Source organism: Ascaphus truei, chromosome 7, assembly GCF_040206685.1.
Source record: "Ascaphus truei isolate aAscTru1 chromosome 7, aAscTru1.hap1, whole genome shotgun sequence".
NCBI classification, from domain to species: Eukaryota; Metazoa; Chordata; class Amphibia; order Anura; family Ascaphidae; genus Ascaphus; species Ascaphus truei.
Window position 1 is genome coordinate 60,621,881 of NC_134489.1, and position 24,862 is coordinate 60,646,742.

General features: G+C 44.1%; 1 protein-coding gene across 4 annotated transcripts in view; it reads right to left on the bottom strand.

Annotated features, from left to right (window-relative positions):
* Positions 1-24,862, bottom strand: part of CDK15 (cyclin dependent kinase 15) — a 98,552-nt gene that overhangs the window by 62,976 nt on the left and 10,714 nt on the right. For 2 of the 4 annotated variants that reach the window (XM_075608618.1, XM_075608617.1), the window contains exons 2-6: positions 16,447-16,478; positions 8,854-9,003; positions 4,740-4,837; positions 3,842-3,921; positions 1,034-1,128 (exon numbers count right to left, since the gene is read on the bottom strand). In XM_075608618.1, coding sequence (XP_075464733.1) covers positions 1,034-1,128; positions 3,842-3,921; positions 4,740-4,837; positions 8,854-8,964 — 384 coding nt within the window. In that variant the 5' untranslated portion in view covers positions 8,965-9,003; positions 16,447-16,478. Of the gene's footprint in view, positions 1-1,033; positions 1,129-3,841; positions 3,922-4,739; positions 4,838-8,853; positions 9,004-12,461; positions 12,718-16,446; positions 16,479-24,862 lie in introns of those variants that run through there. The other 2 variants (XM_075608616.1, XM_075608620.1) reach the window with 2 other exon arrangements.

Below are 24,862 nucleotides of genomic sequence, written 5' to 3' on the forward strand. Positions count from 1 at the left end.
CAGAATAAGCGTTATATGGCTGGGTGATCTCATTTCATCCGTGCTGCTTTGTATTTGATGAAATTCACAACCAGTGGCTTTTTATCGCCCATGTGCCAGCTGAGAGCTCCCCCTGCCGGCATACCAGATAATAACAGGGACTTGTAGACAGAATCATAGAGATAAAAAACACATAAGTAAATATGTCTTCTGACTTGAAAGCGTATGAGAGACACAAAAAAAAGGGGTTTATGTGAAATATACAGTTGTGTGAAAAAGAAAGTACACTCTCTTTGAATTCTATGGTTTTACATACCAGGACATAATAACAATCATGTGTTCCTTAGCAGGTCTTAAAATTAGGCAAATATAACTTCAGATGAACAACAACACATGACATATTACACAGGTTGTATTTACCTAATTTTAAAACCTGTTAAGGAACAGATGATTGTTATTATGTCCTGATGTGTAAAACCATAGAACTCAAAGAGGGTGTACTTTCTTTTTCACACCACTTTATATTTTCAGAACTCGATAGAATTCAGACATCAACGATGCATTGTTATAGACAGGGTGCATAAATTATCTTAATCCAAAGACTCCACTTAAACCCAGGCCGTGAAAATGCTGTGTAATGCAGCAGGCATAAGTTTATAGGGGTCCATGTTAAAATGGATAAAAAGCAAAAGGTGACACTGTGTGCTCAGTTGCATATTGTGTGCAAACTAGGGGGGGCATGAGACTGTCTGCAGGGGGCGCGTTGTTTGCAGAGGCACTGCGCACTTCCCGAAGGCATTTAAATTAAGTGCCGGGGGAGCGGCGAAGGCCTCTGTAAACCTCACTTACCTTGGCTCCGGCTGCTTCTTACACATGTCGTCATGGCAACGCGGCGTCAAATGACACCGCCGCCAGAGCAAAGGTAAGAGGAGGGGGGGCGCGCGGAGGGAAGGGAACTGCCGGCAGGGGGGCGCAAGGGAAAAAGTTTGCGCTCCCCTGGTGTAGAGAAAAACAGCTGGGAAACATACGTATGATAATTCCTAACGTTGCTCACCACGTATTCGAATACAAAAGTCAACTTCTCCCTGGTCTGGATGATATCATGCAGGAGAACGATGTTTGCATGTTTGAGACCCTTCAGGAGAGAAGCTGAGAGCAAGAGAAACAGAAACAGACACCACACAGGGAAAGAGCAGTTAGTAACACAGTATTACAGCCATGCCTTGGACTTCAGGCACAATGTGCATATGATTGCCCAGCTCCCTATATCAGGAGTGGCTAACTCGAGTCCTCAAGGGCCACCAACAGATCAAGTTCTTTAGGATATCCCTGCTTCAGCACGGGTGGCTCAATCAGTGGTCACCTGTGCTGAAGCTGGAACTGATCAATCCACCTGTGCTGATGCTGGGACTGATTGGGGCATCTGTGCTGAAGCAGGGATAGCCTGAAAACCTGACCCTTGAGGATTGAAGTTTGGCTACCCCTGCCCTATATCAGAGACAACACCACTGTAAAACCAGACCAGAAGTCATAGGGGCCTGTTCTATAAGCCTTCATAAAATGATTTTAAAAAAATAAAATAAAATCACTGGGCCACTTAATTTGTCAGTTTTGTGAGCGTTGCTATCACGGTATTCTGAAAGCCTTGATTACCTGTGATCGCAAAATTCCCAAAACGGGCGGGTAGCCGGCGACGTGATCATCACCTCTCTCAAAAGTCTAAGTTCATTCAAAACTAAGGCTGTCTCACATTTTAATCTGGTCTGTAACAGTTACATACGCCTATAATATATATATTATCTCTTACTGTGCATGCAATGTCTTGTATATAATGTATACCCTGTTCACTTATGTAACTGTATTTGTAACAATGTATTATTTGTCTTAACTCTGTGCCCAGGACATACTTGAAAACGAGAGGTAACTCTCAATGTATTACTTCCTGGTAAAACATGTTATAAATAAATAAATAAACGGGCTCACCAGGCGATTTGTTCCAGCTGCAGAGAGAGCTGCAAAGAGAGAGCCGCCTCTCCCTGCGCATATCTCGCAAGATCGCAAGATTTTAATACTAGGGTAGATGAGCAGGGGGTCTTTGGAGCAGAACCGTGTTGATTTCAGGTCCGGGGACCCGCTGCTTCCTGAGATACAGGCCCCGTTATTGGGTGCTGGTATATCCTATACAGGGGGGTCCCTGGACCTCAAATGAACGCGGTTCTGCTACGGAGACCCCCTGCTGTTGGGGTGTTTATGTGCTTGTGTATTTCTTTTATTATTGTGTATTTTTGGCCTTAATTATTTTTATTAGGTTGACCACTGACTGCTATAGTGACTTATCATACCCATATTATATGGGTATGATACACCATTGTGCCAATCAATGGGTAGAGGGTGGGTATAGTGGGTCAGAGGTGTGTGGTAGGCCTCCCAGGTGGGTAGCAGGGGACGGGGGTTAGCCCCTTAATTTCTATAGCGGTTATTAATCACCAAGGTGATTAAGGGGTTAGGCTGCGGTCCCAGTGCGTTCTACAGTGTACGCTGTGCGGACAAGCACCGCCCCCCAATCAGTCCGGGCCCAGTACATGCATCGGCACGCATTTAGTAGCTGCGCTGTACTGCACGTTTTCACACATACAATTTTTTTGTATGTGGAACTTGCGATGATGGTGTGGCCACGCCCCCACCGGCGGTTCAGCCAATGAGGGCGAACCAGCCGCGTGAGGTCATGGCCACCCCCCGCAAAACCCCCGCCATGCCCCCTCCCGTCGCAATCTCTCCCTCTCTCCCAGGACCGTGTTGCGGGAGGGGTTAACCCCTTCATTACTTTAGCGGTGTTAACCGCTAAGGTAATGAAGGAGTTAACGCCACCCACAACCCCCCCCCTATGCACTCCCCCTATATACCCACTTACCCCCCTTTTTTGTGCTGTTTTGCCCCCACCCCGACACATACACTATCCCCATTTTTTTACAACTTGTCTCCCTTGTATATTCTTCCTTCACACACATTATATGTGATTATACCGATATGTTTATGTTCTATATTTGTGACGCTGCATGTTTTTTGATTCATTTGTGTTTTCATTAAAATTTACTTATTGGTTGCATACTAGTGATTTCAATTTTTCCATTTAGGGAGTGCTGGACTATTTCAGTATTGTGTATTGTGTTTGAGAGGGTTTGGGTCCTCTCCTGTCCACGGCACCCCGCATTATATATCTACTCTCTATTGTGAGTGCTGTTTATAATTTTGTGTTACATAATCAAGGCTACTAGAATTGCACGAGTTTCAGAACCTGCCAATAATTGGCTTATCGACGGGCACCCAGTGATCTGTTTTGGACGGATGAAAAAATGGGCGAACTATGCCTGTATCGCCCACTTATCAAGGCTTACAGAATAGCAGTAGGCATTTTGGGTGAAAAGGCCTCGATAAGTGGGTTATGAAGGATTATTAAATAGGCCCCATAGTTTGGTAACATCACCCGGTATAATTAGTACATCATACTTTCTATAGGGAAAAGAAAACATCACAAATGCACATCCTTTTACACCCCTCCACCCCCTATGTGCATTTTGGGGTTACCTCGGCATGGCTGGCAGACTTCACATTTGGGTCAAAACGTGTAACTAACGAGCCCCTCTTGAACTAAGTGACATCAAAGCGTTCATAAACCAGAATTGCACGCTTGATGCTACATGTTCACTTACAATATAGAAATACAAAATGGCTCATCGTAATGTTTAATGCAGAATCCTGTCGGGGAATATTTACGTCCAAAATATCTACCAGGTGTGAGCTGGTTTTAACCACAGTGGCTCCGAATCTTTCCAGTTTTAAAGGGACCCGACGCTCTCCTTACCTTCCCGGATGGCCGTGAAAGGCACTCCTTCCTCCGTTTTCATACTGATGACTTTCAAAGCCACCAGCTGTCCATTAATTCTGAAGAGTCAAAGCAAAAACTTCTATTATAAAACATTGAAGCAGCAGGTAAATGGCCCTATACATACCAGTGGAAACCACATAACTTTGATCCTGGGGTGGCTGGGGGTCAGAGATTAAGCCAAAAACCGTCTCCATGCTGATAAGTGCAGACATAATGTGGCCCACCATCTCAACTCAGCTACCAACATCTCAAAGTGGCACTGCGGCTTTAGTCACTACACATATCGGGCCATATTTACTAAGCTGATGTATCAAAATGTACAAAGTATAGGAATCAGGGGGAGTCCAGAGCTGAGCCGTTAATTTCGGCTCCTGGGATCCCTGCTGGGGGAAATAAAAATGGAGTTTTAAATCTCCTGCGGCACGCATGGCAATATGAAGTCATTTCCTATTGGCTTGCCTGCCACGGGAGATCCTATCCTAAGAATTAGGCAGTACTCGCAGCACCTACGGAAGGTAAGCAGGAGGAGATGTAGAGGGTCCCTAGAGCGGAAATTAACAGGGTTCAGCTCCAGGGGGGAGATCCCCTGCTTCATAACCGTTAAAACATTATAAAAAAAAACGAAAATAGGATGGAATGCTACTTTAAACTATACTACGACAACACAAAAAGGGCATACGTCTCAAGGCAGAAGTGGAGCAATTGTGAGGCAAAATAACGGCAAAGAAAAAAAAAGTCCCGTTTCAAATAATAGGATTGTTTTCTTTGATACATCTGATGCGTTTTTTCTGCTTCACTTTTGCCTTTACATATAGATCCCGAAGTGTTAGAGCTTGTTGTTTAAGTAATCACACTCGTGTGCATGGTCACCTACCTGCTGATGCCCTTGTAAACTGTAGCATAAGAACCTTCACCCAGTTTCTCAAGGTTTAGGTAGGAAGATGTAGTCCCGAATGGCAGTGCCTTCCTCTGCTGCAAGGAGAAAAAGGTTTATCCCTCCGTGGCAGGACAGAGAAACATCAAAGCTGTCAGCAGAGAGGTGCAAAACATGTGCAGATCTGGGCAAAGCTGGCAAATATGGAAGTTTTGCCATGACAGAGTATACAATGAATGTCACTGTCTTCTTATGTAACATGGACACTAATTAACCTATTTAACCCATGGTGAGACATATACAAAGAAGAATTATATAGGTAAAAATATACAAAGCCCTCCCCCCTCCCCCCAGCTTTTAAGATATAAGTGGTCTGTTTGTGACATTGGTCCTTTTTATTAACGTTTGTTATGACTAGAAAAATAATATCTAACTTTCCCAAGCAAATTGTATCACATCTCACAGTCAGTCCATGTATGATTAGAAATTCCTGTGTGGCCCAATGTAGTAATAAAGGTTAAGAGCCATATTTACGAAGCAGTCTTCTGTCATAATATTCAAAAAACTGTGCGATGCTCAGAGAACTAATGGCAGACTTAGTAAATCTGATACAACTTGATGTAATCAGTGCATAGTACCTTTCCAGTAACTGGTGTATAATTGTGTGAGCAGGTAAACATCCCCATAAACATGCTAACTGGATAAATCCCACAGTTCACTGCAGTGAAGATTTAAACACATCCTAGCGTCGCGAAAAAATGGCTTTAGTCAATGGAGATATATAACAGATGACTCACGTTATAATACATGGTCCCAATGGATATCCGGTGTCCTAAGGTACTTAGTGTGCCATCCGCTTGAAGAGTTGAACTGGATATAAATGGGGAGAGAGGCGGAGTACTACCAATGCATGGACTGAATAGCAAAAGGAGAGATGCGTATCCCAAAGTAGTAGAAAAATGTATTGGATCATGGTATGATACAGGCTTGTGGCCCACACCTACGCGTTTCATGCTGAAGCGCTTTGATAAAGTGCCTTGGTGTGAAACGTGTAGGTGTGGGACACTAGCCTGTATCATACCATGATCCAATACATTTTTCATTGTTTTACTACTTTGGGATACACATCTCTCTTTTTGCTATTCAGTCCATGCATTGGTAGTGCTCCGCTTCTCTCCCCATTTGTATCCAGTGCTGCCATAATATACCTTAAGGCTCACTACGTCAATAAACAGGAAGGTGTCCTATAATACCGGAAAGTGTCTTATGACTGAAGACCTCTTAGGGCTTAAGTGTTAGCGGTTAGTGGTAATCCCTTCCTCCGAAGATGGTAAAGAAATACAGTACAAAGAAATACACAAGACACTGCACGTATCTCACTGCTTTACTGTACAAATATAACAGCTGGAAGGACTATTGATAGAAAGGGTAAACAGGGCGCTAATGTATAGTGCCACTATACATACAGTGATTTCTGTGGCATACACCTAGAACATTGGGCAATGGGGTATTGAGTCACAAACAATTAGTTCTGCAGCCGGAGAAAAATAGAAGGTCCCAAACCCCCTTTGTACAATGGAAGACCGAAGTAATCTCTGGCACATGAGCTGATGAATTTTTAAGTGTTGTGTGTGTAGCCATGTGTAAAATTGGTGTAGATATCTCTTTCTCATGCTGGCAGTAATCCTGGTAAGTATGCAGGGTTGCCAGTAACCATCATGGAGGTTTGCCCTCAGACCCTGGTGAGGTGTCATATGTCCCAAAGGAAGTGACAACATGCTGTGTGTCCACGGTTAGTGACAGAGATGGGCCTGTTCCTAGGTGATATAAGACACAGCACTGCCTAAAGTTAGTAGTTCAGTCCTGTTGGTGTTCTGACTCTGTTCAGGAGAGTCATGTGGAGGTCTGCAACAGTGTTGCAGAGGCTGATGCAAGAACTGTGAGTCTGGCAGCACAAAGCAGAGAGAGACAAGCTGGTGAATCTCCCTTAGGGGAGAGGTGGAAACAACTCTATTAGAGAAGGGACCTTCCTAATGGAGTGCAGCAGTGAGATGAGCGGCTGAGCTGCTAGCTGTGAGGGGCAGCTGGCCCACATCACCATGCAATAAAGATGACCTTGATCAAAGATACCCTCATGTGTGAGTCTGGGATTACTCTGCAGAGGAAGGCACCACAGAGGAGTTCCTCATCAGAACCATCCCCTTGCGGATGCAGGGATCCTGATGAGGTGGAGGCGCTGCACTGGATATAGGTAGGACTCATGCACACTACCTCAGCTGCCTGTCTGGGTTGGCAATCCCCACACAACATCATGCGGGAGACTCAGGAGTCCTGTTGCCAACAGGTGCACCACCAGACACTACCATGTAATGGGGACTGGTTAGACCACAGGGGCCAATGTGAGATTGGGTGGGTCAGGCCAGGCCAGAAAATCCGTTACATGTTTTTGAATTCTGTGTCCACTTCTCTAGATATTGGAATTTAACTCCCAATGTTAGTCTGCATTGGTTTTCAGAAAATACCTTTTCAGTCTCAGTTTTCTGATGTATTTCTGGAGGTCTATGTATGTTTGGAATCTATTGGTCGATGCTAAATATAACCCCTTATTCAATACAGACTTTTGATTATCATCAAGTGTAAATTTGCTAAATTATAGATCCCTGTAATTTTTGTTTTCACTTGGTCATTCTTTTTACCTCCCTTGTGACCTCCTCTGCATCCTCTCTGTTTGGTTCTCTTTTTGATGTGCACTGTTGGGGTTGTTATGTTCTCCTCCCTTGTTGTCAGATTTGGATGTTTTCTAGTATTTGACTCTCCTTAAAAAAAAAGGCGATTCTCTCTTGCTTTTGCTGTATGTTAGTCTACCTGTTCCCTTCTCATTATATTCTCTATTGTTAGAATATTTTGGATAATGGGTCTTTTTCTCTTTATAGCTCTGTCCTACCCATGTTTTCCTTTGTTCTTCTGATTGTTTATAATAGAATTCCCTATCATGGCAATTCTCATATCTATCCTTGGTTATGGGTGGATTATATCCTCTGTGTTTTGCAATTGGAGTCATGTTCGCGTGGCTATTATGTTTGTATTCTCTATATGTATATTTGTTTTTTCTAATCTCTAGATTCACTATTTTTCCGTATGTTTGATATATGTCTGGTTCTTCTCTCTGTTTCATTAGAACTGTGTGTGTTCTTGTATGGGTTTTTCCAACTTTTATAACAGTTATTCTCATAATCTACTTTGTCTCAGGAACATTTTCTTTTTAATCTGAATTATGTTCCCCTCTATTTTATCCAGTCTTTCTTTGATCTCTGTCTCCCTTTGAATTTGAACCCCTCTGATTCTATATAGGGTTCCAATTTTGTTTGTATTTCTTTAATTTCTATATCAATTTGTTTTAACATTTTCCCTCAATGTATTGTTAATAATCTCATTAATTCGAATGAGAAATTAGGTATCTACAATGCTATGCCAAGCATTTATAAATGTAGTATTGTGCTCTCAGGATTACTTTAATAAATTGTTCTTTTTTTATTTAAATGTTCTGCCTTTGATGACCTTGGGCTCAATTACATTTCTGATATATCGATCACAGCCATCAGCTCATGGCCAGAGATTCCTTCTGTCTTCCAGCTGGAAGCACATAGCTTATCCCTATGAGCGCCAGAGGTGCGAGCGGAGTATCAGTCTTTTCCCGCCAGATTGCCTTGAGCGCTCCATAGGCGCAAATAAGCGAAAGTTCGTAGTAACTACGTCATGGGACACTCAAAAGGTTAAAGATCTCACAAAATGTCTCACACGTCCACAGCCAGTGGAGTCTCAAGCACATTGCTACTTTGAAGTGGTAAGTAGCCTGCGTCTGGCTTATCCTACTTTTGTAATAAGCAAAAATAGGCGTTGACTTTATTTTAACCAATTCACTGCTACAGGAGCCAGCGATGCAATGCGTGACAGATGCCCTCTGGCAGGGAAGGGGTTAAAAAAAAAACCCACACACAACTAAAGTGACATCCCAGTTTCCCAACTCAGAAGCCTTCAAGTCCGAGGCCGTCTCAGGTCACACAGAGCGGCGAGTGAGAAACTCAATGGTACCGCACCCCATCCACTCACTTACCCACTGCAGACCCTGCAGCAAATTCTTCCCCTGGAGGGGGTCACTGTTGCTCCGAGCTCGCTGCGATCTTATTCTCCGCAGCTGGACGGTGTGGTACCACTGCGGGGGCATCAACCTCACGGGACACGCAACTTCACTGAAGTCTGCAAGCTACAGAGAAAATGGCAAACACATCAGCGAAAAACTTTCCCCATTTTCTAATAAATGGTATATATTATTTTGTCACTTGAGAAAGACCTTCACGGTCGAAACGTTGTGTGTAGGCTCAATAAATGAGTTTTCTTTTGCAAAAATCCGTTGTGCCCTCTGTTCCTTCTTCCATGTACCCAGGACTGACTGCAGGCTGTCGTTCTTATATTGGAGCACTGGTAATTATTATCTGATATATTATTTTACCAACATACACATTTTACATTGTAATTATAGTTCCTAATATGATTAGAATAATGTTTTACTAGCAGAACGCTGTGGCCAGGTTGTTAACTAACCAGACCGGTCTTCCCACATGATATCTGTTCTCCCTTTTCTGCACTGGCTGCCTGTAAAATGGCAAATTTATTTCAAGATTGGCATGTTGACATTCAAAGCATTAGATCAGGGGTGTGCAAACTGGGGGGCGGGATTTTCTAGGGGGGGACGTGGCTCTTCGGCGATGCATCGCCATGACAACGCGGCGTCAAAATGACATCGTGATCTAATATGACGCCACCGAAGCCCAGGAGCAGGTAAGAAGGGGGGCGCGAGCAGTGGAGGAGTGCAGACAGGGGGGCGCAAACTGAAAGGTTTGCGCACCCCTGCATTAGATGACCAGGGTCCCAGCGATCTGAAATAGCTTCTAGTTCCTTACACTCCCATTCACTCACTTCAATCTGCAGATGAAGGACTCCTAACCGTTCCCAGAATCTCCCTGACATCCTTTTGGGCCTGAGTTTTTAGCCACACTGCTCCCACTCTTTGGAACAGTCTGCCCCGTACAGTTGGAGAGGCCCCCTCTCTGGAAATCTATAAAAACAGGCTCAGGCTGTCTACCCAGGCATTAATGAACCACAACCTGTCCGGCATTTAATAGCTAAAGTACCATGCCATCCTATATTGTATCTTTCCTTGTGTTTGGTCCCGTTTATAACCTTAAATGTTTATTTATTTTTCCCTTTTTGTAACTGTGAAGTTTTTTGCATCCCATTGGGAGAAAAACATACCATATAAATAAAGTTATTACTAATAATAGAATAAGCTTTATGATCTAAAGAAGCGGTGCACAAACAGGGGGGCGGGAGAATTTGTAGGGGGCGCGGGCGGTTACGGCGGCCCCGCGCGCTTCCCCACGGCATTTAAATTAAATGCCGGGGGAGGCGTGAGGTCTCTGTAACTCACTTACCTGCTGCCAGCCGAGTCTTTGGCGACACGTCGACATGGCAACGCGGCATCAGATGACGCCGAGGGGTCACGTGGCATCACGCGTCGCCATGGCAACGCGCGGCAAATTACGCACTGGGGTCACGTGACGTTGCATGACCTGCGACGTCATTTGATGCCGATCAATCGGGAGAGGGGGGGCGCGAACGCTGCGGCTCCCAGGAAGGGGGCCGCAGCTCAAAAAGTTTGCGCACCGCTGATCTAAACTAAGAGACACACCAATCTCAAAAAATAAAGTGATTAGGCCATGCAGGTCCTGTTTATAAGGTTTTATGATAAAACTATGCGGGGGTTTTATGCTATACTTCCCCTTTTTGGGGGGGAAGTATAGCACCGCCTGGGTTTTTTGTATTTGCAAATCGGGGGCACCACTATTTTCTTGGTTGGAAAGCCAAAGTATCCTTACTTTTTTATTTTATTTATAAACTTACAGTTCCACTTTTATTGAACCACTTCAACCCCCAGCTTATAAATCTATATCTCCTATGCTGTGACTGCAGTAGCAAAAATCAAGGCAACATCAAATATTAAATGGAATGTAATAATAATAATAATCATTGATAACGTTTTATCTGTTGCTGGAGACACATGATGGGTACTTGGCCCAGCTATCATTTAAACAGATCAACAACTATTTTGTAATAAACTAAGTCTCCCATTATCCTCTTTCGTGCTAGAAAGGTTAGAAATAAGAGATGAAAAGGTCCTTTTTGTGATTTTCTCTTAAATTTTCCCTTTTCCACGAGAAGTCACATTACTCAAACTATCAGCACTTTTTGCCTGTAGTTTGCAAAAAAAGGCAGGTAATAAAAAGTCATGTGACCTGAATTCAGGGTCATGTGACCCGCACATTACCATTTAGTGATTCCCAATACATTGTTTTGCCCAGTTTTTAGTACAAAAACCTCCTAAAAAACCTTGTACGTTTTGCCTGGTTCGCAAACTTTAAGCTGTAGGCAAGCAATATACTACATATATGTTTTTTTTAGATAAATCAGTTCTGTATTATGAGAAAATACTTGTAGCATTTAAAAAAAAAAACAACAACTCTGAATGACATTTTCAATGTATTATAATGTAACAAGCATTTTTGTTTCTATAGTAAAAATTTACAAAGTCACATCCCCTTCCTTTTCTGAAACAGGCTCTGGTACACCCCTTTTTAAACCCTGCCCAATCTAGCAGTGCACCAATTGTGTCTAGTGACTGGCTGGTCACATGATCTTCCCCACAGAACCTTTCATCATTAGTCCTCTTCTGCTGCACTGAGAGCCATTTAATGAACCCCCGAGCTGAATCTTCGCCGATCAATCACAGGAGAATGGATCGGCAACTTTAACTAATTACTTATCATTGTGTGGATTGTATTGATGCACATATTAAAAGGGAAAACATATATATATATATATATATACAGGCATACCCCGCATTAACGTACGCAATGGGACCGGAGCATGTATGTAAAGCGAAAATGTACTTAAAGTGAAGCACTACCTTTTCCCACTTATCGATGCATGTACTGTACTGCAATCGTTATATACGTGCATAACAGATGTAAATAACGCATTTGTAACAGGCTTTATAGTCTCCCTGCTTGCGCACAGCTTCGGTAAAGGTAGGGAGCCGGTATTGCTGTTCAGGACGTGATGACATGCGCATGCGTGAGCTGCCGTTTGCCTATTGGGCGATATGTACTTACTCGCGAGTGTACTTAAAGTGAGTGTACTTAAAGCGGGGTATGCCTGTATATTTTTTTTTTTTTTTTTTAAACGGCAGCTTGCACTGATGCTTTAGGCTGCGCATATAGTGCTGGCGACGCGATGTCGCGGCAAAACAAATGTATTGCCGACGTCGCGTGCGTTTATAGTAGAAGCAACGCGACGGCTTGGTTGCGATCGCTGGAAGTCAAGTCAATTTTTCCAGCAACCACGGCGTGACGTCACCGTCGTGTCGCCGGCAATAGCACTATAAGCGCATCCTAAAGCAAAGATGTTGAACATCTAGTTAGAAACGCAACAGTCTGCCCTAAGCCATCACCATTTACTCGTTAACCCGTTTGGTTCCCTGTCATTCAATGCCAGCTTCTTGTTCCACTTTAACCTCTTCAGTTCTAGAGGAGCCAGCAAAGCATCAGAGCGTTAAAGTGGGCGAGTATGTGGAAGTGGGTAAACGGTACCCCACATGCCAGATACCTCCAATGTAGACGTCTCCTCGTGCGCCGGACGCCCTCCGTCGTCGTGCTCCGTGACCCCTCTCTCAGAGGCACAGCAGCCGCGCACAGCATTAATACACAGAACCTCACCCATCACCGCCTGTGCTTCTTCTCACGCATCTCACAGTCTTTCTCTCTCGCCTTCCCTGTGCCAGAGGACTGTTCATATGACTCACATGAGACCCCAGCTTCCAGCAAACAGCCCCATGACTGAAACCGCCTCCTCCCCACACTCCCTATCGGTCCTGCAAACCCTGCGTTCTGTATTCTAAACTATATCTATTAAAGGGGCAGCCCTGATTAGCTCACAGAAGCATCAGAAACACTTGGTGAACAGATGAGTGGTCTAATTGGCTTCCTTATATGGAGTATACTATTACTGCTAAAAATGTGTATTTCTACATTAAAACGGGCTGATTTTGGTATGTGAGGTTTAATATCTCTACATCGCTAGCAAGACCTGCCCAGCAGTATTAAAAATGGATGAAATACAACTCAGTCCCTCTTGGTACTAAAGTGAACCAAGCATGTTTAAGCGGTTTAATGCGGCCTTTCAAAAAACATCACACAAACATGAGTGTTTCTAACTATCTATATTTTGTAATGTGTTATTTTTTTATGGTTAGTAAAAGCATTGGATTGGTTTTACAGAAAATAAAAATATCACCTGCGATCACATTCACATGTCTCAGACAGGTCTGCAACCCTGCCTTTCCCTGTTATCTCTTAGCATACAATGCTTCCACTGCAGCCAGGGATTCTGGGTAATGATATGCAAATGAGCACACAGTGTCACCTTTTACGTTATGTCCATTTTAACAAAGACCCCTATAAGCTTATGCCTGCTGCATTACACAGCTTTTCAGCACAGCATGGGTTAAAGAAGTGCATAGCCAGTAAACCAGATTGTTTGAACAATATTTATCTAATGTCGTTTGGGAGATTAGAGAGTTTATCAGCCCTGAAATCTACAACTACATTGTATTTGATTTTTTTTAAATAATTAATGAAGCCAACATCATTCAAATCAATAAACAGAATTGGCTGATATGTTTGCATTCAGTGGAACAGAAGATGAGGAAATCATCTGACTTCTTTTCACAAGATACAAATAAGTAAACAAGTTACTTTAAGGCAGAGGTTCTCAACTCCAGGTTTCAAGACCTCTCCCCGCCCCCCCCCCAACAGGTCATGTTTTAAAGATATCCCTGCTTCAGCACAGGTGGCTCAATCAGTGGCTCAGTCTTTGACTTTGAATGAGCCACCTGTGTTGAAGCAGGGATATCCTGAAAACCTGTTCTGTTGGGGAGGAGGGTCTTTAGGACTGGACTGGAACTCCTGCCTTAAGGGATCTTTCTAAGAAGAGCCAATTATACTGAAAATGTGTATACAGTACACATGTTTATCTTGACCCTTAGATCAGCGGTGCGCAAACTGGCGCAATACTTTTCTGGGGGGTTGCGGCGTTTACAGAGGTCCCGCCCTGAGAGCGCAAGGCCTCTGTAAACTTACTTACCTGGCTCAAGTCACGCGTCTCTATAACAACGCGGCGTCAAATGACGCCCTTTGCCCTGGAGACGTGACGTTAAATGATGCCGCGGGTCACGTGACGTCCCATGACCCCGCAGCATCATTTGCCGCAAGATTAAAGGGAGGGGGGTCGCGACGCAGGAGCAGAGCAGGTAGGGGGCGCAGACGCGGGGTGTTTGCGCACCGCTGCCTTAGATATAACTCTGCATGTAAAGCCATTTTTTTTTAGACTTTAATTTTTTACTTACTTGAAGTCGTTCAAATGCGGTTTTTATTATTTACATCTGATGCTCCGGAGATATAAGCATTTGAAATATTAAGTGTCCGGGAGATTCAAATGGAGCTCTCCCCATTGCCAAGTGCAGTGTAAAGGTTACCATGGTAAAACCAGAGACAGAACATGAAACACAGACAGAGCTCAGTGCACATCCAGTGAAACCTATACACGGTACAGTGCCTAAATATATACAGCATGGCCCCAGGTATATGGCGGGTTCCGTTCCAGAGGCCCGCCGTATAGTGAAAATCGCCAGAAAGCGGATCCGGCGATCTTCACTTCTGCGCATGCACAAACCGGCATTTTTGCCGTTCTGCGCATGTGCAACCTGTGGTCTGCACATGCGCGCCGGGTGCACCCGCCCATTCTGCACATGCGCGATTTACAAACCAACATGGCGGCCCCATTCTCAGTGCCGCCGTATCAGCGGATCGCCGAGAAGCGAAGCGCCGAGAAGCAGGGCCCTGCTGTATGTATAGATATCTATTAAATAAAATGGTCTTTTAGTTTAACATTTTGGCCAAAGTGTTGTAAGCCCCTGAGCCACTACACGGCAGACCACATCTCAAGGGTCCCTAACACTAATATAAATTCTTAATAACCTGTGCATTACCAGGAAGAATGATTTATAATAAATCTGTCAAAATTAGTTGCATAGTTCTAAGGCCGATTGAAGCTTTTATTAACCTGTACATTACCAGGAAAAGCAATCTGTATTAGATTTGTCACAATCATGCTGCAAGCAAGCAAGTTCCCCTGTTAAACTATTTTAAACCATTGCTAAACCATTTTATTGAATAGATATCTATACATATATATTTAGGCACTGTACCGTTTATAGGTTTCACTGGATGTGCACTGAGCTCTGTCTGTGTTTCATGTTCTGTCTCTGGTTTTAAATATATATCGCCATGCTCAGTAGCACTCCTCTGTGACACCTATATGCTTATATATATGTTGTGGTTATTTTGGGGGTTCAATATGAGCTTGCAGGTGTCCTGTATGTGTTACCATGGTAACCTCAGATGCCAGAGATGACAAAAATCATGATTTTTAACACCACACACACACACACACACACACACACACACACACACAACACACACACACAACACACACACACACACACACACACACACACACACACACACACACAATTAAGTACAGGACATGCTCACTAGGCAACTAACATTATATGAGGTAAACTCACATAGGCCTCTATGGGGACTGCTGCTGTGAGTGGGTGATATTACAGCTTTATATTTCATCAACCATCTGTAATCTGAAGTCTTATCTTTTATCTGTCAGATACCGACATATTGCATTGTCCATTTATTTCCAACTGTCAGCAGAAGAGATGTGTATCAGGTGCTTACAACCAACCCTTTATTCATGATCACGTTGCATCTTCCGCTCCTTATCAGCAGAGTTCGTTATAATGCAGTGAGGGACGGTTATGTTCTCACTGCAGTTGGGACATGTCACTTTGCCAGAGACCTCCAGGCTGCCAGAGTGACAATGATCCTGAGGTTATAAATTATTCAAATGTCCTCCCGCTATTTACTTCCTACACCCCAGGCTGTTATTTTTAGATTATTGTTCCGTGTTTTCATGTGTATGATAATTAACAGTATTTTCTCGAATGTAGCGCTGACGTTGTACACTGTGCTGTACATAGAATTGTGCAGGTACTTTGAGTTCTACCCTGAAGAGCTTGCAATTTAACTTGGGTGCCTGAGGCACATGGAGATAAGGTGACGGGTCCAAGGTCATATGACACCCTTGTTTCACTCACTTTAAAAGCAGTGTTCCTAAAATGACACCTTCTATAATACGTTTTATGGTTGCGCTGTAAAAACATTTATATACAGTAATAATATGTGATAGTACAGTTACATAATCATTTAAAACTAACAGTAAAGGGTTAATTCTATATATGCCAAAGCTGCCATTTGGGCTATTTTCATCCGAAAATCACTATAGACTTTAATAGGGATTTTTGTTCCGAAAACACCCCGAACTGTTGTTTTTTGTGATATTTAAAATAAGGCCCTAAATGTAAAACTAACAACATATTTCTGTTCTCCAAATAGTTTCTGATATCGACAAATCAAATTAATTGTATGTACAGTACAGCGATAATATTTATGAATCTTACCTCCTCATATCCTGTGTGTTTTTGCTTCAAACCTAAGGAACAAAAACAAAAAAAAACATTAAAAAGTTATTAATTTGGAATATATACTTTATTATATTCATATCAAAAATGGACCTCAGTGATCCTAAAAGCTTGCAGTGAAAACATCAGTTAGGACCAAATATACTAAGCAGTGCTAAGCTGATTTGCTTAACCCCTTTGCTGCCAGAGAGGCTTGCTTTAATATTCCCTTGAATAAAGCGTAGCTACAATGAGAAAATCAGGGAAACCCTGAGGAAGATTCCCTTGTTGATCGAAACGTTGGCTCTCAATAAACCTGTAACGAAGTACATTTTTTGCATTCATATATTTGGTTTGTGCCCTTGTTATTTGTCTTTTTGCTGCCATTTTATAGGAATGGCACTGCAAGTGTAGTTTGAAAAATAGCAGCGCCTCGGACTGACACTACGCTCCCTTATCTCATTCTGCGGGACGCAGCCACAGCAAATACAATAATACTTAGCATTTATTGCTTTCAATTATGCAGAACGTGCCTGACCGCAGAATGGACTAAAAGGTGTAATCCCATGTAGCCAGCAAAATAAAACAACAACCATTTGTAGAGAATAAAACAATATAATTGGCGTCCCTACACTAATCTGATCGTACTAAAGACGAAGATTTGACTGCTTTTGTTTCTTTGGAATTTAATTACAATTAATTAGGGGCCCCTGAGTGGGGGAGAGGGTTTGCCAATCAAGAGTTTTCTTCACCATTAGCCCAACCTGTTCTTGTGAGAGAGCTAATAAAGAGGCTTATTCCCTGGGCCCTTGCCTAGTAATTGTATAATCACTATATGGAGTTTCTAGTTCACCTGTAAAAATGTGTCAGAAATCAAAAAAGGGCGTGGGAACTTTGTTACCCTACATTTCCCCCAAAATATAGCCCCCGCTCCCCACAATGTTTATTTCAAATGTAGTCATGCAAATTGTAGAATCATTGCAAATACCAAGAAATAGGCAATATTAGAGGTCTTACAGTTATTCCCTGATATGTGATGTTGCGCTAACTCAAACCAATGTTGTATTTTGTACCACAGGAATTTCTGTCAGGAATCTATGCCCAAACTATGTTTTTTTTCTCTAGTGAATTTAAAAGGGGTCAGAGGGCATTTGGAAGAATATAAGTGGTCAAAAGTTAAACATTTTGGAAAGCCAAGCAACCTTTTCATATTCTATTCTCTAAGCCAGTGATTCCCAACAGGGGGTTTGTGAGGCGTCTACAAAGGGGTTCGCCCAAAAGCAATATGTAATGGCTGATCCCAGGCAGTATAGTGTATTCCTGAGCCTGTGGGGACTGCACACTTAGTAAGGCCCTAAACCAGCGGTGTGCAAACTGTGGGGCGCACCCAAGATTTTTTCAGGGGGGCGCGGTGGTTGCGCTCTTCCCCCAAGGCCTTTAAATTAATGCCGGGGGATCGTATGAGGCCTCTGCAACTTCACTTACCTTGTCTTCGGCGACACGTCACCATGGCAATGTGGCGTCAAATTACGCCGTGGGGTCGCGTGATGTCACGTTGCCATAGCAACGTGACCCCTCGGCGTCAGCTACCTCCTTAATATTCTTTATCTCACTGAAAGCCTTTTTATAAAAAGCGTTCATTTTAGGGCAACTCCACCACATGTACAGATTACCTGCTCTCTGCACACATAGTTTCCAGCAGACGTCGGTTTGGCTAGGTTACATATGGGCGTTCTATAGAAAATGTTATAGCCTATTTCCGTTAGTGAGGCAGGTCTTGCTTAACTCACCCCAAATGTCCTGCTAGTCTTCATTACCTAAACTCCTTCCAGGCGTCAAGTAAAGGGTTCTGCCCTTTCTGCTCTTTGCGGCCATTTTGGGTACTAGCAGCCTGCTTTATAAGGCTGCAGTTACCATAGGGAGTCGCCGAGCAAAGTTCTGTGTGTTTGCAGCTCCTGTTGGTCTTTGCAGTTACGCCTTACCCTCTTGCCTGTTTTGAATTTCTGTTGGTGACCCCGGACCGTGACCCCAACCTCGCTGCCTTCCACCTGACCTCCGCTTGCCTCCTTGACTTTGCACTTCTGCCGCCAGCCCTGACCTCTGCCTGTCCCCTGGGCTTTGCAACTCTGACGCTAGCCCTGACCCCTGCTTTCATACCGACTACGGATACTCTTACAGGACTCTGTCCCTGGGTTGTGGTCGGTTTATTTGCATCCCTACCCCAGCCCTCCTGATTTGAGACGAGCACCGTCAGAGTCTAACTCGAATGCATATCCCTATCTGCAATATTGGCTGGCTAAGCCAGTTACCAACTTTAAATAACACACAGAGATAACAGAGTCCTTAACTGTCAGATGGGGACAGCGTCCCAACAGATCCTCAGTTGCTGCAACATGTGGGGGGGCCGTCTACCCTGAACTGGATCCTGGGGAGCAGTTTCCTTCCAGCCTCCAGGCTCTAAGAGAGAGACTGGAGCAGCAAACCTCACTGCAATATATTCCCATTCCTTAATTAGGAGAGCAGGTGAGGGAAACCAGAACCATTGTAAAGTCAGGTATGGATTTCCTATCCACCAGCCTTAGTGACTGTGAATCTGTGGAGCGGATCACTTCCATATTAAGTCTGCACGTTCTTCTATAAATCAGACAGAAAGCTGCCCACTATCCTGGGACTATGTCACACAACACAATGAAAATATGTTCTTGTGCTCTGAGAAGGAGGTCAAGGATTTTCTGGCTTCACTAAAGAATGTCCCAACCGAAGGTTGACAAAAGTAACTGGCTTGGTCTAAGATTTTTTTGGTTTAAGATCATTTTTTTGTCCCTGCAAGGGACAAGGTCAGGAATAATACTCACACAACGTGGGTTGATAATTATAGGGCTCTGGTGGCTTAACAGTCACCAATATGTCCATTTTTGATTGTTGCATCTGTTTTGGGGCTGTATTCTATATACTATTTCATTTTTCTATAATTGTTTTTCGGTTGCTAATCCATCCCATTGGAAGTGTTTATTTAGAGAGAGGTTTTTTGCGGTAGAGCAGCTTTGCTCAGATTGACCTGGATTTTCTTCCAGAGTAACTGGAGTTCTTGAATTTTGTCATCCACTGCAGGAACTCCAGAGAGGGGACTGGAAAGAGGAAGGGCAGCGGGATGGTACCCGTAGGCACAGAAGAACGGCGATTCCAGTGTTGAATCGTACTTCGTGGAATTTATGGGAAAACTAGGCCCATGGGAGCAGATCAATCCAGTCGTCCTGTAACTCAGAAACAAAACAGCGGAGGAATTGTTCTAAGGACTGATTAGTCCTTTCTGTGAGACCATTGGACTGGGGATGGTAGGAAGAAGATAAATGTAAGGAGATACCCATTCTTTGGCAGAAGGCCTTCCAAAATCTAGAGACTAATTCAGATCCGGGATCCGAGACTATATCCGTCGGGACTCCATGGAGGCGGAATATCTCTTTAATAAAGATCTCTGATTGTTCAGATGCTGTGGGTAGCTTCCTGAGAGGAACAAAATGGGCTTGCCTTGAGAATCGGTCGACCACTACCAGTATGGTAGTCATACCCCTGGAAGGAGGAAGCTCCACAATAAAATCCATGGAGTGGTGGGTCCATGGGCGGGTGGGGACAGGTAAGGGTTGGAGCAATCCGCAGGGTAACGTCCTTGGCACCTTCGTCTGAGCGCCTATAACAAACTCCTGCACGTTTTTGCGGTGCTCTGGCCACCAAAAGATTCGAAGAGGAAATCGTGAGTCTTCCTAACCCCCGGGTGACCAGCCGTCTTGGAGTTATGACCCTATAGCAACACCTCACTTCGGGATTGGGGAGGAACAAATAATTTAGATGAACGTGTGGATGTCGATCTAGGATCCTCTGCCTGAGCCTGCGAAATCTGTTGCAGAAATGATGAAGATACGGCAGATATGATCTGTGCAGGTGGAATGATCGGTCCCTGCTCTATCTCCTCGGAGCCGTCAGGAGAGAATTGTTGAGATAGAGCATCTGCTTTGGTGTTCTTGGATCCTGGACGATAAGAGCTCACAAAGTTGAACCGAGTGAAAAAGAGAGCCCACCTCGCTTGACACGTCCCGAGTCTCCTTGCCCCTTCAATGTATTCAAGGTTCTTGTGGTCTGTAAGGATTGAAATCATAGAAGTTGTCCCCTCAAGCAGATGTCTCCATTCTTCAGGAGCCATTTTCATAGCCAGAAGTTCCCGATTTCCAACATCATAGTTCCTTTCCGCTGCCAATTTTTTAAAGAAGGCACAGGGGTGGAGTTTCCCATGAAAATCCTTCCTTTGAGAAAGAAAGGCTCCGGCTGCCAGATCGAATTCATCCACTTCAAGCACGAAGGGTTTCGTAGAATCTGGATGCATCAGCACAGGTGCGGAAGAAAAGGCGGACTTGAGCTTCTCGAAAGCAAGAAGAGCCTCAGCGGGCCATATCTTAGGATTTGCCCCTTTCTTCGTAAGAGCCATGATGGGTGCAGCAACCTTAGAAAAATGGCATGACCACTCGTTACCCTCTCTGATCTGGATCAAATTGTAGGCTCCTCGAAGATCCAGGTTGGTGAAGATGGTACCCTTGTGTAAGCGGTCGAAGAGTTCAGGGATGAGTGGTAGCGAATATCAGTTCTTTACGGTGATTTTATTTATGCCTCTGTAGTCGATGCATGGCCTGAGAGAACCGTCTTTTTTGGAAACGAAGAAGAAACCTGCTCCAGCGGGAGAACTTGATTTTCAAATAAACACACGCTGAAGGTTCTCCGAAATGTATTCCCGCATAGCCTTGGTTTCTGGTTCCCAAAGAGGATAGGTGCGGCCTCTAACTCCTTTGCCTTTTTTTTGTCAAATACGTCAACAAATTCCGGGTAACAAACTGGAAGGCATGATGCAGAAGTCTCAGTAGGTAGCCTAACCTCGGAGATGGTGCGAAACGCCGGAAGACACGATCCATGGCAATGTTGTCCCCAGGCTGTCACTTGATTGGTCGCCCATTCGATGTTGGGGTTGTGGTGCCGCAGCCAGGTAAGTCCTAGAACCACTGGAGTCGAGGGAGAGCAAATCACGTAGAATGATAGTGAATCTTTGTGAAGTCCCCCGACCATGACCAGCAAAGGATTAGTTTTGAGAGTGATGGTCCCAGGTGTCAGAGGTCTTCCATCAATAGTCACTACTGGTAACGGAATCTCCCTAGTATGGAGAGGAAGGGAGTGGAGTTCTGCACATGCGTGGTCTATGAAGTTCCCTGCAGCTCCTGAATCCACAAAAGCCTGAGTAAAAATGGATGCTGGTGCCCAGGAGAGTGTAACCGGCAGGAGGAGCCGTGAAGGTTGTGGTGAAGGAAGAATAGAAGAAATGTCCAGATAATATTCCCCTATCTTCATTGGGCATTGGAGTTTTCCTGATTTAGGACAGTCTAGGACACAGTGACCTTTGAGCCCACCGTACAGGCACAGCCTCCTCACACGTCTCATAGTTCTCTCCTGCTTAGGTAATTTGGTATCACCTAGTTGCATCGGTTCCTCCTCGGGGAGAGGTGAATAAGGAGGGGTCTGAAAGTGGGGAGCAAGCTGAATTGTTGGGGTTTTTGGAGACTGAGCTCGTTCAGTCTGCCGTTCTCGTATCCGGAGGTCCATTCTGATACAGAGGGCAATCAGTTCCTCCAGATCTTTGGGAAGGTCCCGGCAAGTCAGTTTGTCCTTCAAATGCTCAGAAAGCCCCTGCCAAAATGCTGTCACCAGAGTTTCATTATTCCAGCCCGTCTCCACAGCAAGGGTTCGGAACTCAATGGCATACTGGCCTGCGGTACGGATTCCTTGTTGGATTCAAAGGAGTGAATCTGAAGAGGAGGAGACACGACCAGGGGCATCAAATACTCTTTTAAATGCCTGGAGAAGGCAACGGAGTCGTTGATCAGAGGGGATTCTCTTTCCAGGACATAGAAAACAGACAGAGCCCAATGCTACTTCCAATGACACAAATACACAATAAAGTACCTATATATATATATATATATATATATATATATATATATATATATGTATATCTAAACTAAAAACATATGGTCATTTAGTTTGATTCTTTGGCCAAAGTATCTTAAGCCTGCACACCAAACGTCAAGGTAGGCCAAATCTGTGCAGGTCCTAACACTAATCAAATTCTTAATAACCTGTATAATACCAGGATGAAAACTTTATAATAAAGCTGTTATGATTAGCTGCATAGTTCTTAGTTTGATTGAAGCTCTTATTTACCTGTATAGTACCAGGAAAAGCAATATGAATTAGAATTTGTCACAACCAAACTGCATGCATGGACCCACACAAGCAGGTGTCACGGATCAAACAGAATCCTTACAGACTCCTGACAGGAGTAGATGTTTCCTTTTATGATTTCTTGTGTTCTTAAAGTGACGGTGTTTAAAATGTTTAGTGTCACTAATGGAGAAATAAACCGCTAAAGGATGAGGGCGTAGTGCCCCTTGTGTGTATACACGTGTTTGTCCCCCCTTTTCTACAAATGAAACCCTAGACTGTGTCACGAAGAGCCTGGGCAAACGCCAGCGCTACATAAAGGGAGCTGTTTGCCACAGTTGGATGTACATCAGTTTTGCCAGATACCATAAGGTCACCTTAATGCCTGCTTTCATCAGCGGTTCTTGCCATTTAAGCATCTCTCTTCTTTCCGTGAGGTTTTAGCACTGAAGTCGGGGAATAGCATAATTTTACTTTGTTGGTAGGATAGTTGTTGTTTCTGCTGAGCCACTTTAAATATGGTTTCTTTATCCTGTAACGCAGCAATTTGGTCAGGATAAGTCTCGGTCTGTAATTGGCGTTTGGTCGGGGACCAAATTATCTGTGCGCTCTTTCGAGGTCAAAACCTGGATTCTGGTGATCTTTTCCTAGAATCTCATTCAGCGGGACTCTGATAAACTCTATTATTGTCGAACCTTTCTCAGATCCTTCAGGCACCCCAATAAACCTTCTATCTAGATTCTCATAGTCCTCCATTTTATCTTTAATTTTGGTCATTTCGCTTTGAATGGAAAGTTATTTGTTATTATTTTCTCCTGTTGCATTTCAGTTTCCGTGCCTCTATGGTCTCTTTCAGTTAGTTTCTCTTGCAGCCAGTCTAATTTACAATCTACCATGGTCACTTGTTGAGTGAGATCTTTATGGTTGGACCGGAGTTCCTTTAGCAGAATGTGTTTAAAGTCGGAGCTTCCATTCACATGTGAGTTGTCAGAGTAATCTTTTTCAGATTCAATCTGATTAGGGGGTTCCTGGTTATCATCTGATTTATCCTTCAGGTAGTCCTTGATGGATTTGGGTGTTTTGTCTACTTTAGATTGACCAATTATGTCTTGCCAGAGATGGTTATATGTAGGTTATATGAAAGGTCAAGTAATATAAGGAGATGTAGCAGTGTGCTACAAGAAGGCTGTCACACACCAATCCTTTTAGGGGATTACATCAATCCCTGTGAAAAAAAGTCACTTAACTGCAGCCCCTTGGTCCACTTGTGCTTTGTCAGTGCTGACCTTTATCTGCTTGGTTCTGGGTCTCTGCCTCACATTGATCCCCCAGGGTCTCCACTCCATGGCACACAGGAAAGATCACCCTCGGCCAGCATCAGACTCCTCTCATTCAATGGTGGGCGCACTAGTACACCCCTCCAGACCAGAGAAAGGGGAGATGAGTGGATATCAGCACTGGACTCTCACATCATAGCCTCAGTGCCTTCTCTATGCTGTGCTGTTTCACAGGCCTACGGTGGACATCTTGACTTCACAAGGATCACCAGCTGGGCGGTACCGTGCCGCCCCAGCTCGCGAATGGCAGGTCTCACCGACAGCGGAGATTTCCACAGGGTCCCCCCAGCCCAAACACAGAATTGAATTGGCGTTTCGAGGGTGGACAAGCTTGCACACCCTGGCGGACCTCCGACGGAGTGCCAAGACAAAATGGCCGTCCGTCTCTCATCCCGGTCCTCCAGCACCCACCGTCACCGCAAGCAAACCTTTCTGCTCCTCGAAGGGGGATCCACGGGGTCCTCCCCCCAAGCTCTGGTCACTTTTATATTTGATGTATCTATTCACTGGAGACAGCAAAATCATATCTATCTATAGGGCCGACAGAGCTCCACTGCCCTACGTGTTCTCTGCTCCGCTTCCAGGCCACGCCCCCACCTATAAGTATTTTTAATGTATTTTTTATAGTTACACTTGGAAGGGGTTTGGCTTCCTTTGGCTGCTCCCTTCTGTGTGATGTCACTGTATGATCAGCAAGTGCTTGTACAGCCAGAGCCCCCCTCCCCACCTCCCCTCATCTTTATTGGTTTTCTGAAGACAGGGTGGGATAAGGATAAAGAAAACACTTGATTGACAAACACTTCCCCATTTAGAGGCCCGTA